General features: G+C 40.1%; 1 protein-coding gene across 1 annotated transcript in view; it reads right to left on the minus strand.

Moving 5' to 3' along the window:
* Positions 1 to 1,159: 1,159 nt before the first annotated feature.
* Positions 1,160 to 14,455, minus strand: part of cers2b (ceramide synthase 2b) — a 17,979-nt gene continuing 4,683 nt past the window's right edge. The window contains exons 2-11 of the mRNA XM_067601390.1: positions 12,058 to 12,231; positions 11,241 to 11,358; positions 11,015 to 11,133; positions 8,280 to 8,337; positions 7,992 to 8,042; positions 6,779 to 6,871; positions 6,136 to 6,264; positions 4,694 to 4,800; positions 4,429 to 4,582; positions 1,160 to 3,334 (exon numbers count right to left, since the gene is read on the minus strand). Coding sequence (XP_067457491.1) covers positions 3,185 to 3,334; positions 4,429 to 4,582; positions 4,694 to 4,800; positions 6,136 to 6,264; positions 6,779 to 6,871; positions 7,992 to 8,042; positions 8,280 to 8,337; positions 11,015 to 11,133; positions 11,241 to 11,358; positions 12,058 to 12,230 — 1,152 coding nt within the window. The 5' untranslated portion in view covers position 12,231 and the 3' untranslated portion in view covers positions 1,160 to 3,184. The remainder of the gene's footprint in view (positions 3,335 to 4,428; positions 4,583 to 4,693; positions 4,801 to 6,135; positions 6,265 to 6,778; positions 6,872 to 7,991; positions 8,043 to 8,279; positions 8,338 to 11,014; positions 11,134 to 11,240; positions 11,359 to 12,057; positions 12,232 to 14,455) is intronic.

Below are 14,455 nucleotides of genomic sequence, written 5' to 3' on the forward strand. Positions count from 1 at the left end.
GAAATCCATGTTTTGCTCCGCCCAGCCAGCAGAGGGTCAGCAGGTTTGAACAGTTAAAGGACGGGTTCACAATTTTTCAAGGCTGTCCTAAAACAGCAGTCGGGTGCCCAAAATGAACATTGAAATAGATTTTTCTTGCCATTATCATTCCTTGTGTTCATATTGGCCATTAGAAGATCCCTTCATAATGTATTTACAATATAAATGATGGAGACCAAAATCCACAAGCCTCTTTTTGTGCAAAAATGTATTTATAGGTTTATGCATTAGTCATCCAAATGAGTCAAATCAATTAGATACCAATGTTACGGTCTTTTTAGTGCCAAAGTCCCTCTTTTTGTAACTAAACTTCCACTGCAGCTCAACAGGGAAACACAAAGAGGGAATATGATGCTAAAAAGACTATTAATGTGGATCAAGTATATCCACTTGATATGACTAACTCAGACTGCTGAAGCCTCATAGAAGCCTCAGCTTAACTTTTAAATGCATCTTTGCATAAAATGACTGTGTGGACACACTGTGGATTTCAGCCCCCATCACTTACATTGAAAGAGCATTTGCAGGGGATCTTTTAATAATCAGTATGAACAGGAAGAATGGTTACACTAAGGAAGACCTCTTTCAGTATTCTTGTGGGAACCTGACTGTTGTTTTGTGTGAAACGTTACAGCCTCTGATTTGTTTGTGGTTTAATAATGAAAGCATTAATGCTTCTTTACTCTTTACTTTGTTTTTTACTCTTCTACTTTGAAGTTACAGTACAGTTAAAACACACTGGATTTGGCATCACACAAGTAAAATTAGTAATATCTAACAATATGTTAAAATACCTGCATTCATACTATGAGCCTACTTGAGGGGAAGCGCAGAAGTTTTAAAATCAAAAGTAAAAGTACTCATCAGGCAGTACATGAGCACAGAGAAACTTTCCACTTTCAGAAGATGAAAGCGAAAACAGCTTTCTAGTGTCAAACTCTGCACCTACATCATTCAGCACAGTAAAGGTCAAACACTTTAAGAACAAGAAGAAAAACTTTTTGGCAATCAATCACAGCAGCTCAAATTTTTTATTTTGACGTGTTGTAATTTACCAACTTAAATATTTAATGTGTGTGGTTTCTTGCATGATGCTTAAAGAAAAGAGAACTTCACATGATTGTCATTGTGATTCATGATCTTTGCTTTTATTATTAATAACAATACTTAGGCATCATTAAACAAACAAAAAAAAAAACAATAATAACACTGTAATCAGGACACAGCTGATTCTTCTGTATCACTGGGGAAGAGAGGTTGCTGGTTGGTCTGGGTTAGTAAAAAATAAAAGAACGTGGTGATGGTGGAATGAGGGCTATGTTTGGAAGGAAGGTAATTTATGAGAACAGGTAAGAATAGGAGAAAAGTGGGGGAGTGAGGACATGCTTGTCTTGCTGTTGGCTCTGTGATGTGAAGTGGAGACAGAGAAGAACAGAAGAGGACATGAAGAAAGGAGAGAGAGCTTCCCATACATTACAGATAAGGCACTTGACATAAAAAAAACTTTAAAGCATAACAACAAAACTGCAACACTCATCATTTCATCAATTCCTCAAAATACTGAACTGCTAAAAGCCTGATTTCAATATGTTTTACCTCCTTGGTACTAACATGAAATAACACACCTGTAAACCTGTTTCATACACAGAATCATACCAAAAATCATTCATCTAGATCAACACTTAAATTCTCACCCAGGGTTAACAAACATAACCTGGGCTACTAGGCAGTGGTCTGAACAAATGTGGTCCTTATTTCGCCTGCATTTCAACAGAGCAATCCACCTTCGCAAAGAATTTTTTTTCTTGAGCGTCATCGCTTTGCAGTGGGTGGCATCATCAGCACGGTTCATGACTCGACTGGATGAAACTGCTTCAGCCAAACCAGAGAGAGGGAAAAACATTCAGCTCTGTCAAGCTAGCAGGAAGCTGTGATTCTATTGCGGTGTTTGCGCTGAAACTGTGGGACTATTTAAGCAGAGAACTGAGAACTGCACGCTTTGCGGCTCAGACATCTCCTGTGGAAGCAAGGATTGTACACAATGAGCTATGCTGGATTAAGATTTTTCTTTAAGATGCTGTTTATCTACAAAACTGAAACCAAATTTTGCTGTGAAGCTCACGAGGCAGACGACTTTATAGACTGTAAAAGCAGCAGCAGGCACACAATCTTACTGCGAGTTATTACATCATATAAGAGACACTGTAGGTTTGTGCAAAGACATCGCAATAGCTGAACAAACACTTATTGCATAGACAGAAATATTAGGGAAGTAAATGCCCTATTGCCTCACTTTCATAAAACTCACCTTTACTTTGTTCTTTTAGTAGAAAAGAAAAGTACAGTGGAATAAAGCAACACATGAGTATAGCAGAAAGCTTTAAAATGGCCATTAGTTGGCTCTACTGGGGGTTTTCCATACACGTGCTGGCTTGGCTTGACTCATTTTGACTCACTCCGTCAGCCCCACGCGGCAGGTTTTTGCATCTCCATTACAACAAGAAGGGTCTATCTGCAGTCTTGCAGACCTACACGACACACACCCACTTTAACAGCATCCTACACGACACACACCCTTGACCCCTTACTCCTAAAAATCTCATTGCTCGCTGCCCTGAACTCGGAGATGGTCCATCTCGGGCGCGAATTAGTGCGTTTAAACCGGTAATGGAATTGCAAATCAATGCGGCGTGGTTTTTGACTCGGCACGGCCAAAAGTGCCAATGGAAAAAGGCTATAAGGCACACAGTTAGAACAAGAAAAGCTATAGTAGAAGCAGCATCACTCCCCCTCCCTCGTGTCCTCCCCACACTTTCCATTTTCATCCCTGCCTCTTTGAAATTTTGGGGACACACTGACAATGATACATTTCTCTGATGACAAAGCGAAAAAGCCATGCCACTTAATGTAGTGTGTATATCATCCGCTAGATCTCTGTGCCCTCTAAAAATGAGTTGTGTGTGAGTGTGTTTTTTTCACGTTGTGCGAAAGTAACAGTGTCAAATTTCCTTGGTTTTAGGGAATGACTTGCCCCATTCCTCACCTACATCCCCTCTTCTTTCTCTCTTTTTATCCCTCCCTCCCGCTCCCCCACCGAGGGATATGAGTCCTTCTCACACTCTTTCGTCCTGACACTTGTTTGCTTTCACTCGGTCTTGCTGTGGTTGTTGTTGTAGACTGTGTAGCCATTCTGCACCGGTCCATTTTTCTTCATGTCCTTTTTAACCTCCACTTCCTCTTCCTCTTCTGATTCATCTGTCTCATCTTTGTCGCTTCTTGCATCGTCCACTTTTTCCTGAAAGAGAGAAAAAAAAGAGAGAGAGTGTGAGGAGAGGAGGCCGTTTAGAAGCACGTCATAAATCAAGAAGACCTTCCGCTCCAAACTGTGCTGGAGCTCTGGCCAACGTCAGGACAATCTCAAACTGTCCAGCTGCATACATGAATATATACTTTTATAGAATATATTCTTATGTTAAATGTACCTATATTTATGGTTATCCTGTGGTTTTTTTGTGGTATATTTTATTTCATCTTTGTAGGTATTTATACAGTTTTATAATCTGTTTTGAATAATTAATCCACCTGCAACTGACTTGAAATCATCAAAGAGATCCAAGAGATGTAAAGCTCATCAGCAGATTATTTTATCGATTGATTGATTAATCTTTTAGTCTAAAATGTAAGAAAAAAGTGAAAAATCCCTGTTATAATTTTACAAAACCTCGAAAAAAGTGTCATTTTATCTGTCCAACAGTCCAAAAATATCCTTTTTATTTTCAAATATGACAGACAAAAGCATCAGGTAGTCACATTTGACAGTGAAATTATGGTAATTTTGCTGGAAAAATAACTGAAACAATTACTCAAATATCAAAATAGTTGCTGATTAATTCTCTGATGATAGACTAATCTATTAATTGTTTCATTTCTAAATTATTTTAAAAAATAGATAAAATAGATACTATATTCATTTGAAAACTGAAAATAGCATCTGGTTTGCCTCTCTCCCACCTTTACACTTTCTCCAACTTTTTTCCACCCTTTACTTTTTGTTGTAAGCTTTGCCACTCAGGAATAATCATATGAAAGTTATATATAGCTACGTAAAGACTTGCTGTCCCTAATTTTAAATGATTATCTTATAAAGATATGATGTTGCCTGGCAGCAGAGTTACTGACATACAGTACCAGTCAAAAAAGTTTTGTCACTCTTTCTCATTCAAGGGAATGGGAAGGTGTTTTTTGTAAGTATTTTGTAAGTATCTGATAAAATGTATCAAACAAATCTAAGCTGGATGATGACGATGTGAGCGCTGACATTTCCATTATTTTTTGTATTAATAAACAGACACTTGAACCTTACATGTAGATTTCTTTATGCTTGCTTACATTGTTTGTGAGGAAGCGGACTGCTATCCGTACAATGAGGACAGCCCAGAAGACATGTAGACACTGCAGTACCATCAAAAGACCGTTGAAAAAGTAATAGCCGAAGAAGGGTTCATAGACAGTCACTGGGTATACCCACGTACAGTAAATAATCCTGCAGAGAGAGAGAGAGAGTGAGTTAGGAAAAGATAACTAAGTAGTTATGAAAAAAGCATAAAATACATTAGTAATATATTGTCTGTGTCCGTGCTGATGTCACATGTACCGGAAGGGGAAGATGACAAGGCGAGTGATGATGAAGATTGCAGCAAATACAATGAAGATGTAGTTACAGGCATTTCGCCACCCAGCATAGTTGAACATCTTTGCAGACTGTCAGAGGAAAAGAGAAAGACAATGAGCTCAACAGGAAAGTTGCAGACAACCAGTGTAGTTTAGATTTAGGTCTGATATATTTAAAATATAACACATCAGACGCTGTCAGGGATAGAACAATGAAGTGCTGGACTTATTTCCATCATTGTCCCTGGTGTTTTCACAGACCAACCATTCAACAAGATGGGGACAGATTTCATTGTCTGACATGAAGAAATATCACAATACAAGCACTGAATGTAGACAACAGAATCCCATAAACAAGTAGTTGACAAAATGTTTTTAGGATGTACTTAAGACAAAAGACAACATAGACTCACATAACATCACATCATAAGAGAAAACAGTTTGTGTGACACTAGTTCAAATCGCAGTGATGAAGAATAAAACGTCAGACATGAAAAAAAAATCAAGATACCGTTATTCTATTCAGGAACTGTCTGATAGACGTCGTTTTGACTTAAAGCTAGAAGGATATGACTCATCCTTGAACCTGCAATAACTGATTTTTTGGCCACTTGGGGGCGGAAACAAGTTGTGAGCACAACATTGACATTTCATCACCTTTTAATAGATGTTGAACTTGTTAGCAAACAGTTGCTTATTGACACAACAAACATTGTCACTCATTTGGAGTCATGTTTCTGTCCACCCGATGAATGTGAGTCCAATATCCACTCACTTTTGATCTCTACCGACTCCTGAGAGAAGTATACCGTCTCTTTAGATGTTCACCAGCGAGTTGCTATCTGTGTCTGTTAGCTGTTTGATGTTGAGCAGGTAGTGTACAGTTTTTGGGGCTTTTTCACTGAAAACAGCTGCCTGCTGCCACCAAAAATGACACCATGAGAGCACTGAGAGTGAAGCAAAACAGTAAAGTTGCAGCTGTACAGCTAAACAATGATCTGAAACTTGTTGTGTCTAGTTGAGTAGTTTGGTGTTGTTTTCCCCACCAGGTGGCAGTGTATCACAAGTTTACTGCTACTGTCTAAATTTATTTCAGTTATAGTTTTATAGCACTCATTAAATTATTTGTGATCAAAACTTAAGTGTCAACAGGGTCAGTGGCATTATTCTTATTGGTAGAGATAAATGACATCAACATATATAAAGGTGTGGTAAACATTTACAGTGGCCCCATTCATATCTATTGTATTTGCATGATTCTGAATATAGTTCCTCACGTTACCATTAACAGCTGACTGGTTGTGAAGGTACATGGGTCACATGTCAGCTGATTGCAGTCACATGTTTGTTTGCCAAAATGGAAGTGAGGTAATCAAAATACAATGAATAAAAAGTACTGAGTTGAGGCTCTGGAGAGATATTTACCTCAAGGAGGTAATCAGAGGAGTCGTGCACCAGCATGATGAGAGTTCCAGCACGAATGTAGTTTACACACCAGGAGAAGCTGATGAGGAGAATGGTCGCTACATGGTGGACAATCTGCTCCTTGAAGTCCTAAAAAAGTGGCAAAGGGTGACAAACTATTCATGCAGGGGCAATGAACATTTGGAGAACATATATTTGTGTGTTGCGTATTTTAAGCAGGTCTGAGTGTGTTACAGTAAATCCTGCTTAAGAGGCATCTAGGTTGGAATATTGTGTTGGAGCAGGAACGCACTGTGCCCCTTTGGCAAGATTTCCCCCACTGTGTTCAGCTGACCCAAGCTGAGCAAAGTCCAAACACACACACACACACACACACACGCACACACACATTCAGACACACGTGTAACAACAGTCTAATGTCCACTCACAGTCCAAGCCAGATGTCAGATTGATCAGATAGTCAGAACAGTTTGTCTTCTTCTTGATCTTGATTTAATAACCATATAAAAGGAAAAAACTGCCCTGTGCAAAAAGTGTGCTTCATTTTCAGGAAATCTTGTGTATCTTTTCTGTCTGTTCCCATGAAATGTATTTTGTTTTCCACCACTTGATGAACTAAGGAAGAGCAGATAAATCCACTTACTTTGCGTTTGACGTCAGAAGCCACACTGAAGAGCAAAGAGCCGTAGAAACCCAGCTCGATCATGTAGTACCAATACTGAGATGGAAGGAGAGTCTGCAGGAGAGGAAGCAGATGTTTGATTTCACAATCCATATATTTTCACAATATAAAATATTGCACCAAAATATTGCAAACTAGGTCAGCAAGTAATTAAAAAAGTCTTTCAGAAAGCAGTGAATAAATGTCCATCAAAAGCTGACACATTCAAATAGCTTTCTTCGTCTGGCTAACAACCCCAAAGATTTGAGTTGTTTATCATGAAGGACTAAAGAAAAAGGTAAATATTGATATTTGAGAATCCAAATTTTTTGCATCTTTGCTTAAAAAATGATTTAAAAGATATGGCTGGTGATTTTCTATGTCTTTCTTATTGTCAACAAATTTCATGTGCAGAACCAAACCAACAATATCTATCTTTTTCTATTCCTCTGTGCTGTAGACCTCTGTTGTTGTCCAAAAACTATTAAAATACACCAATGAGCCACACCGCTGCACTGGGTGACATGTTCCTGCGATTATGTTATGGTAGTTTGTTTAGAAACGGCTCCGAAGACTAATAACAGCGATCATGTTTTCAGCCTCTGGACAGTAGTGACGTGTAAGGCAGACACCACTGAGAATGTGCGAGAAAGCAGTTCTGTTTACAGAGCTTTGCTAGCTTGTTGTGCTACAAATCATTAGCTGTTGACTTTATACTAAAGTTGTAATTTACAGTTTTGCGCAATGTCAAGAGGTTGTGATCTGTAGCACAACAAGCTAGCGAAGTTCCCGCACACGCCCAGTGGCATTTACCTTTGAAGGAACTGCTTTCCTTAGGCTGAAACGTGATCCAAACTCTTTGTGGTGAAGGATCATGTCACTTGGTGCAGCGGTGTGGCTCACTGACATGTTTTTAATAGTTTTTGGCCATAAACAGAGGTCTACGGCACAGAGGAATAAGAAATATCTGACTTTGGATACACACACAATACTTTGTTTTGGCTCTGCATGTGATATTTGTCTACAATAACAAAAATATAGAAAATCAGCCTTATCCTTTCAACAATGAGCCGATTATCTAACTTTCTGTCGATTGATGAATCTACTCCTTTTTTCAGCTCTAGATGGAACTCTGTATTAGGAGGGCGCCTTGTGTTTCATGCATTCAGTGTACTCAGCCATCCAAGAGACGTACCAGCACAGGAAAGCCTTGCCACATCTCCTGCAGGTCATACAGCCAAGGTTTCTGGAAGGAGAGATGCAACGTGAATGAGACAGCAGAGCTCGACAGGTGTATTTATATCAACTGACTCAGCATAGCAATGAGTCAACGCTGCCCTTCTGATAACGCGAGAGGTGATGTTATCACAGCTAAAAAAGACAAACTACCATGGAAACTGTCAAGTTACGATGGCAGGGCAGGTGACAAATGAGGATGTAAAGAGACAGGAGGAGGGGTCGAGGTTAACATGGCAGTACTCACATCGATGAGGGCGGCCAGGCCAGCAATGAAAGCAAGAAGGTAAAAGGTAAATCTCCAACTGCAAGAGAACACACACACACATACAAACACACTCTCTACTCAGTCAATGGGGAAAAAGACAATAGACACATTTTCTACCAGCAGACACAAAAAACACATCACACACACACACACATACACACAAAAAATTCTCGCCCACAGTCACAAACACACAAGATGGAAAGAAAGGCAAGGCTGAATGAACGGCCTGGAAAAATCTGGTGAACTACGTCGAGAATGTCAAATCAGGACACACACAGCCAAACATACTGACACACAATGAGAGCTGTCAGACTGTATCCTCTCTGTTAATATCCTGTAACAGAGACAGTGAGGGGTCATCCCCACTGCAGCCTCTCATACAGGTGGTGAGAAAAATGGGATTTCACACAGACACACAGACCACAGAAAATAAACTAAAACCAAAAAAAAAGGTGGATGTAGAGAAATAGGAGACAGTGAGTGTGTGAGTAGGTGATACTCCAGTGGGGGAAATAAGAGACACAGAAAGCCTGTTGTGTGCACACACACAATAGATTGATTCAGTGGAGAAATGCCGTCACACACGCAGCGAAAGACACACCATAACCAGCGAGTGACAAACAAGCAGTCACATGCACATTTGCACACACGCGCATCATACTGTATGCAGAACATCAATCCACTTTAAAGCTTTACTTACACACATATATAGATCAGACACATAAATACACATCTAATTCTGGTTCATTATGGCATATTAAAGGGTCAGTTCACCTAATTACAAACAAAACATATTCTCCCACTTATTCTTAGCGGTATCTTACCATCCAGATAGTTTTGGTTTCATTTGCCTCAACTTTTCTTTTTTTTTCCAATTTCAGATTAATTGTTTTGTTGGATTGATACTCCAAAACTGAAACAGTTTATTATTGTATACGAAGAAGAAAAAGCAGGAAATCATCAGGATAGAGAAGCTATAATCGGGTATTGCTCTGCATTTTGTCTTGACTTAAATGATCGATTATCAAAACAGCTGATAAATACGTTAAAGGGGACATATCATGCACATTTCTAGATCTATATTTACGTATATTCTTGGGCTCTACTGGCATATCTTTTTACAGTTCAAGAAACTCCTGATTGATCTTATACTGGCTCTGTATGCAGCCCCTCAGTTCAGCCTCTGTCTGAAACAGGACATTTTAGCTCCTGTCATGAGCCAACTCTCTTCTGATTGGTTAGTTTCCAGAGGCTGCCCCTCAGCAGACTTCTAGCGGCTCCGGAGGCTACGTAAATAAACAACAGTAGTAGGATGTCACCAGTGTGTGAAATACCATTTGACATTCGGAGGGTCCAGGTACCATTGGCGGTACCTCCAAAATAGAATAGGCATACATCAGCCACTAGATCCTTGTAGCAATTTTTAAATTGGTCTACGTATTTGTTTATTCTGTGATATAAAGACTGTTTAAGTATGTCTTTTGCATACAGGATAAATTAGTTCATGTTCACATTTTTTATTGGACATTTTAAACATCCAGAGGCAGCTGTTTGTGGGCATGCACGAACAATTTGATGTCATCTTGATGAGGAAGTAAACGTGACTTTGCAAACGGCATTTTCAGAGCAGGATGAAGCCCTGGGCTGTTGACTTGCAGGGAACATTTTTACATATGTTCACCTCGTGTTTTGGAACTTTGACCATATTTAACATAGACATCCAACAACAGATAGCATTACATGTCCTCTTTCGCATTACTGAATTTCTATTGAGCAATAAATCATTTCTACTCTACTCACAGCATTGAAGAATTATGTTGAAAAAAAAATAACATCTCTTCCCAGAAACACATTCCTGTTACTGTGGGTAATCCATCAAACATGCTCAAAATGATATTTATAGGGATTACTTCCCCAGTCCAATGTAGTTTCAATGACACCTGTTAATAGTAAATTATAGTGTTTGTCATTTGAGTGAACTGACCCTTTATGTTGCCTAAAAAGCTTTTGTGGATCTATTGTTAAACACATATAAAGACCATGACAATGAAGCTAATGGTAATGAGAATCACTACAGGGGAGTTACACATTGAACACAACATATGGGATGAAATAACACTTTAACACATCATCATGTGTTTTTCTACACATACTACTGTATATAACTGCATATTTGCAGTAACGCTAACAGTATCATGCTATCTACTGTTGTTTACGGCACACTTATAGACGTGAATGTCTGTCTGCTGTTCTGTACATATATTTCGGTGTCATCTGTTGCCATGCTGTGAATCCTGCCAGCTGAGACTCACTAACTTCCGTGGCCTTGCATTATCAGCGGATCACGGTGTTGGTTTAGCTCTGCTTCTGCTACAGCAAATGCTAACACGTAAAAATAACTGACAGTAGTGACAGAGCCCCTGTTGCAGAGGCCCCCGTGCTAATGAGCGTGATGTGTGGACGGTCGGATTTGGGTGTCTGAGTGTGAAGAGTAGGGGCAACAGGCACGGTAGCACCAGAGTGGCATTGTAATGAGTGCATGTTAAAAATAGAGGGCTACTTTTGCCCTCAGAAATGCGCTCATATAGCCAGAGGAACGCGAGGGTGGCAGCTGCTTCAACCTGCTCTATACAGCAGCTCTATATCAGTGTGTGCATATATGTTTAAAAAGAGTGTGTGTGTGTGTGTGTGTGTGTGTGTGTGTGTGTGTTTACCTGGCCTCTCGAAACTTTTTGAGCAAACTCGGTCTGTCCTGGTTCCTCCGTCTCCTGAACCATCGCTGCACTTGTCTTTCTGAACAGCCGGTCTGCTTGCAAAGACTCGCTATAGAAGTCTGAAAACAACACGAAGATGATTCATTTCTTGTGCACACACAGCACAGTAGTCTTTTGAGTGTGTACATGTGTGTGTGTGTGTGTGTGTGTGTGTGCAAACATCTACCTGTGTGGGGTTTTTGGTAGTGTTACAGTAGTAGGACTCCAGTGTGGGGTTGTGAGGGGCTTTGAGCCGTACTGTCTCTTTCACCCCAAGGAGAGAGGCCAGAGGTGTAGCCACCTTCCTGCAATCACAAAACGGTTGTTCAGATGAGACAAAAAATACATGAAATGAAGCGAAATCAGGAACTGCAGGAAATTGAAGAAGCATGGGATAAAGTGGAGGTTGCAACCAGGGAAACTCTTTGAGTAATTTGTGAAAAAAATAAGCAAAAAAGGACTAATAGCATCATAAAAGTTGTTGTTAAAAAGCTGTAATATACATGATCGCGTGATTCAAGTCACATGAAAATAATCCAAACAGATTTATGTTGTTAAGCACTGTTTGTTTGTCTTTATAATTTACAACTCTATAACTAGAGAGGCGTACGAATAAAAAAAAACAATAATGACATTGGCATTAGCAATAAAACATTGCTAAATAACCTAAAACATCTGAAACGACTGATTAGCAACTAGAAACAGGAACACTGTACTACTGAAACAGTCACTTGAAAGCATGGACTTGTATAAAGTAGGGCAGAGGGTAAGGAACATTAAATAATTGCTGACAAAAAAAAGAGCAAGAGATAAAAACTGCATTTTGAAGTAAAATAATCCAATTATTGGTCAGAGGAGGAGATGACCAATGGGCAGATAAAAAAAAGAGAGAAGAAGCAGCCAAGAAAAAAAGGACAAGTGGACAGAGGAGAATCTGGAAATGAAGAGAAAGCGAAATGTCAGGATAAAGACACAGAGTGAGATGGAGAGAAAAATGGACTGACCTTTCGAAGATCTGACGGATAATGAGGAATATAAGGGCGATGGGCAGGGCCACCCACAGATCACCGGCTTTGGCGTACACTCGTCCATCCCGATCCTCCAGGTCGGCCCAGCCCAGGCCCTCTGGAAACCACAGCCGCTCCTGCCAGAACCACTCTCTCAGCTCTGACAGCATCCTGCAACACAGGACACACAAGAGGTTTATTAGGCTTAAAATCTAAATCATACATGTTCTACAGACTCCACACCCACAAAAACGGTTACACGGCTCCACCTAAGAGCCTTTAAGTCAAGTCCTGCCGATAGGGGGTTGATTAAAAGGCATGTGCTATACAGGCCTGGCTATACGGTTAAACATCTGTGATTGGGAATGTTTGGCACCGTGTAATTAAGAGAATTAGACCATGGTACCCATGTTTCCCTCTCATTGGAAGCCTAGCTGTAGGTTTTTCTTAATGCATATACCAGAGCACATGCAGCATGCCGGGAAGTGGGGAGGCCCACGAGAGGGAGCATAAACCAGACCAACAACTGAGCAAATCTTTTCCTTCATGCTTTCAACACCAGAGCTTTCCTCAACGGTCGACAGCAGCTGCGAGATTTAGTCAGAGAGTACAGAGATGAATATTTCTGCTGCTAAGTTCAGGGAGTGGCAGAAAAAGAGAGTAAGAGGTTTGGTGGCGAGGGAGAAGTAGCATCTGAGGGATGTGAGTCATGATTCATCCATATGTGCAGAGCTGCGGGGGCGTCCCCCATCTCGCCCCCTCCCTCCATACACACACACACGCACACTCCCCACACTCCATCTCTGGAGTCCCCTTGCAGATCGACATAAACTCCCCCACCACCCGACCACCAACCCACCCACCCACCCGCTGCAGCTGTAATGCCAAAGACCTTTAACCGCTTCACTTCCACTCCCATCCCCGCCCTTCTGCTCCCCGACCAGTAATCAAGAAGGATTCCCTCTTTGGCCGAGAGAGCCAAAGCCATGTGTAATGCTCTCACTCCTTTGACGATCACTAAAATATGCAGCTGAAATTACACTTGGATATACGGAGTACTAGTAGAGTAGAGTACTGATAAAGGTTTGCAAGAAGAGAAGCTTTTTAAGACCTTTTAACTGTGCGCATCATGAATAGGCTTCACAGAAGTAATAAATAATCTTTTGTCATTGTTTCTATTTGTGTCTGGTGCTGGGTATCATTTAAGTGTTTTATAACAGCGCCGATAAATAAAAACCATTACTTGTTCGACACCTCACTTTGACAAATATAAATGTTTTCTTTTTTTTATTTAAAGATCCCCTCCAGACATGTTTTAAGATGTATATAAAATACGCTACTTTGAATAATAATTTGTGTCTGATATGGTTTTTCCACAAAAAAAGTTAAATTATCTTGTTAAAATCCTTAAAATGTCCCTCATTAAAAATTCCAGATTCTATAAATTTGCAAATATTTTTTCATTTCAAAAGTTTAACTGCTGGACACAACATGTCTCCTACTTCAGTGTAAAGTCTATTCTCAGTGTTTGTGCACTGCAGGCATCAGGTTTCAACATCACGCTTGTGGAAGTTCAATATTGGACCAGAATTGGTTTCCAAACTATTTGTGATTGTCACAAATCCTTCTCATAGGCCCGCCCCCTTAAAATCAGGTTTTTAATGAGCACAGAGAAACTTTCCACTTTCAGCAGATGAAAGTGACACACAGCCTTCTGGTGTCAAACTCGTCACATACATCATTCTGCACGAGTGAAGCTCAAAAATTCAACTGTAGGAACAAGAAGAAAAACATATTTTGATAGATTTTGAGGGGACTTTAATGTAAGAAGCTTCATTTCAGATTTTAAATGTCTAAACACAAGCAGATGTGTAAGAACTCTGAGTCTAAAACTGGCAAAAAGTGTCTGATCAAATAATAAGTCTATTAAGATTTTTTTTTTTGGCTGTTTTTGGTACCACTATGGCTGGTTTTCATTAGTCCGTGAACACGTTTGGTCAGCACCAGAAAGGTATTGGGGTTCAATATCCAGCCCTGCTTGTAAATGTCCTTATCTACTGCACTTACTGTCCTTATCTAACTCTTTATATCCATCTAATCTAACACAGATAACCGCTTGATGCATAAACATGTGATAGACCACCTTTGCTGCTAGTCGAAGCCTCCGACACTCTCCATGAGATGTTGTCATGGTTGAGTCTGTCGGTTATTTTCCACATCATGTCATGTTAGTCATGGCCCCCTGTTTCCTGTTGCAACAGCACGGTTGGACGAACGCTGGGCTTTTCCTTCTTTCTCCCTCCCCCCACCCTCAGCACAGGTGGTGGATGGGAAAGGTTACATATTTTTCCCAGTCATTTTGCAAACTCTTTCACTCTCGGTAGCACTGTGTCTC

The sequence above is a fragment of the Thunnus thynnus genome, chromosome 10 (assembly GCF_963924715.1).
Source record: "Thunnus thynnus chromosome 10, fThuThy2.1, whole genome shotgun sequence".
NCBI lineage: Eukaryota > Metazoa > Chordata > Actinopteri > Scombriformes > Scombridae > Thunnus > Thunnus thynnus.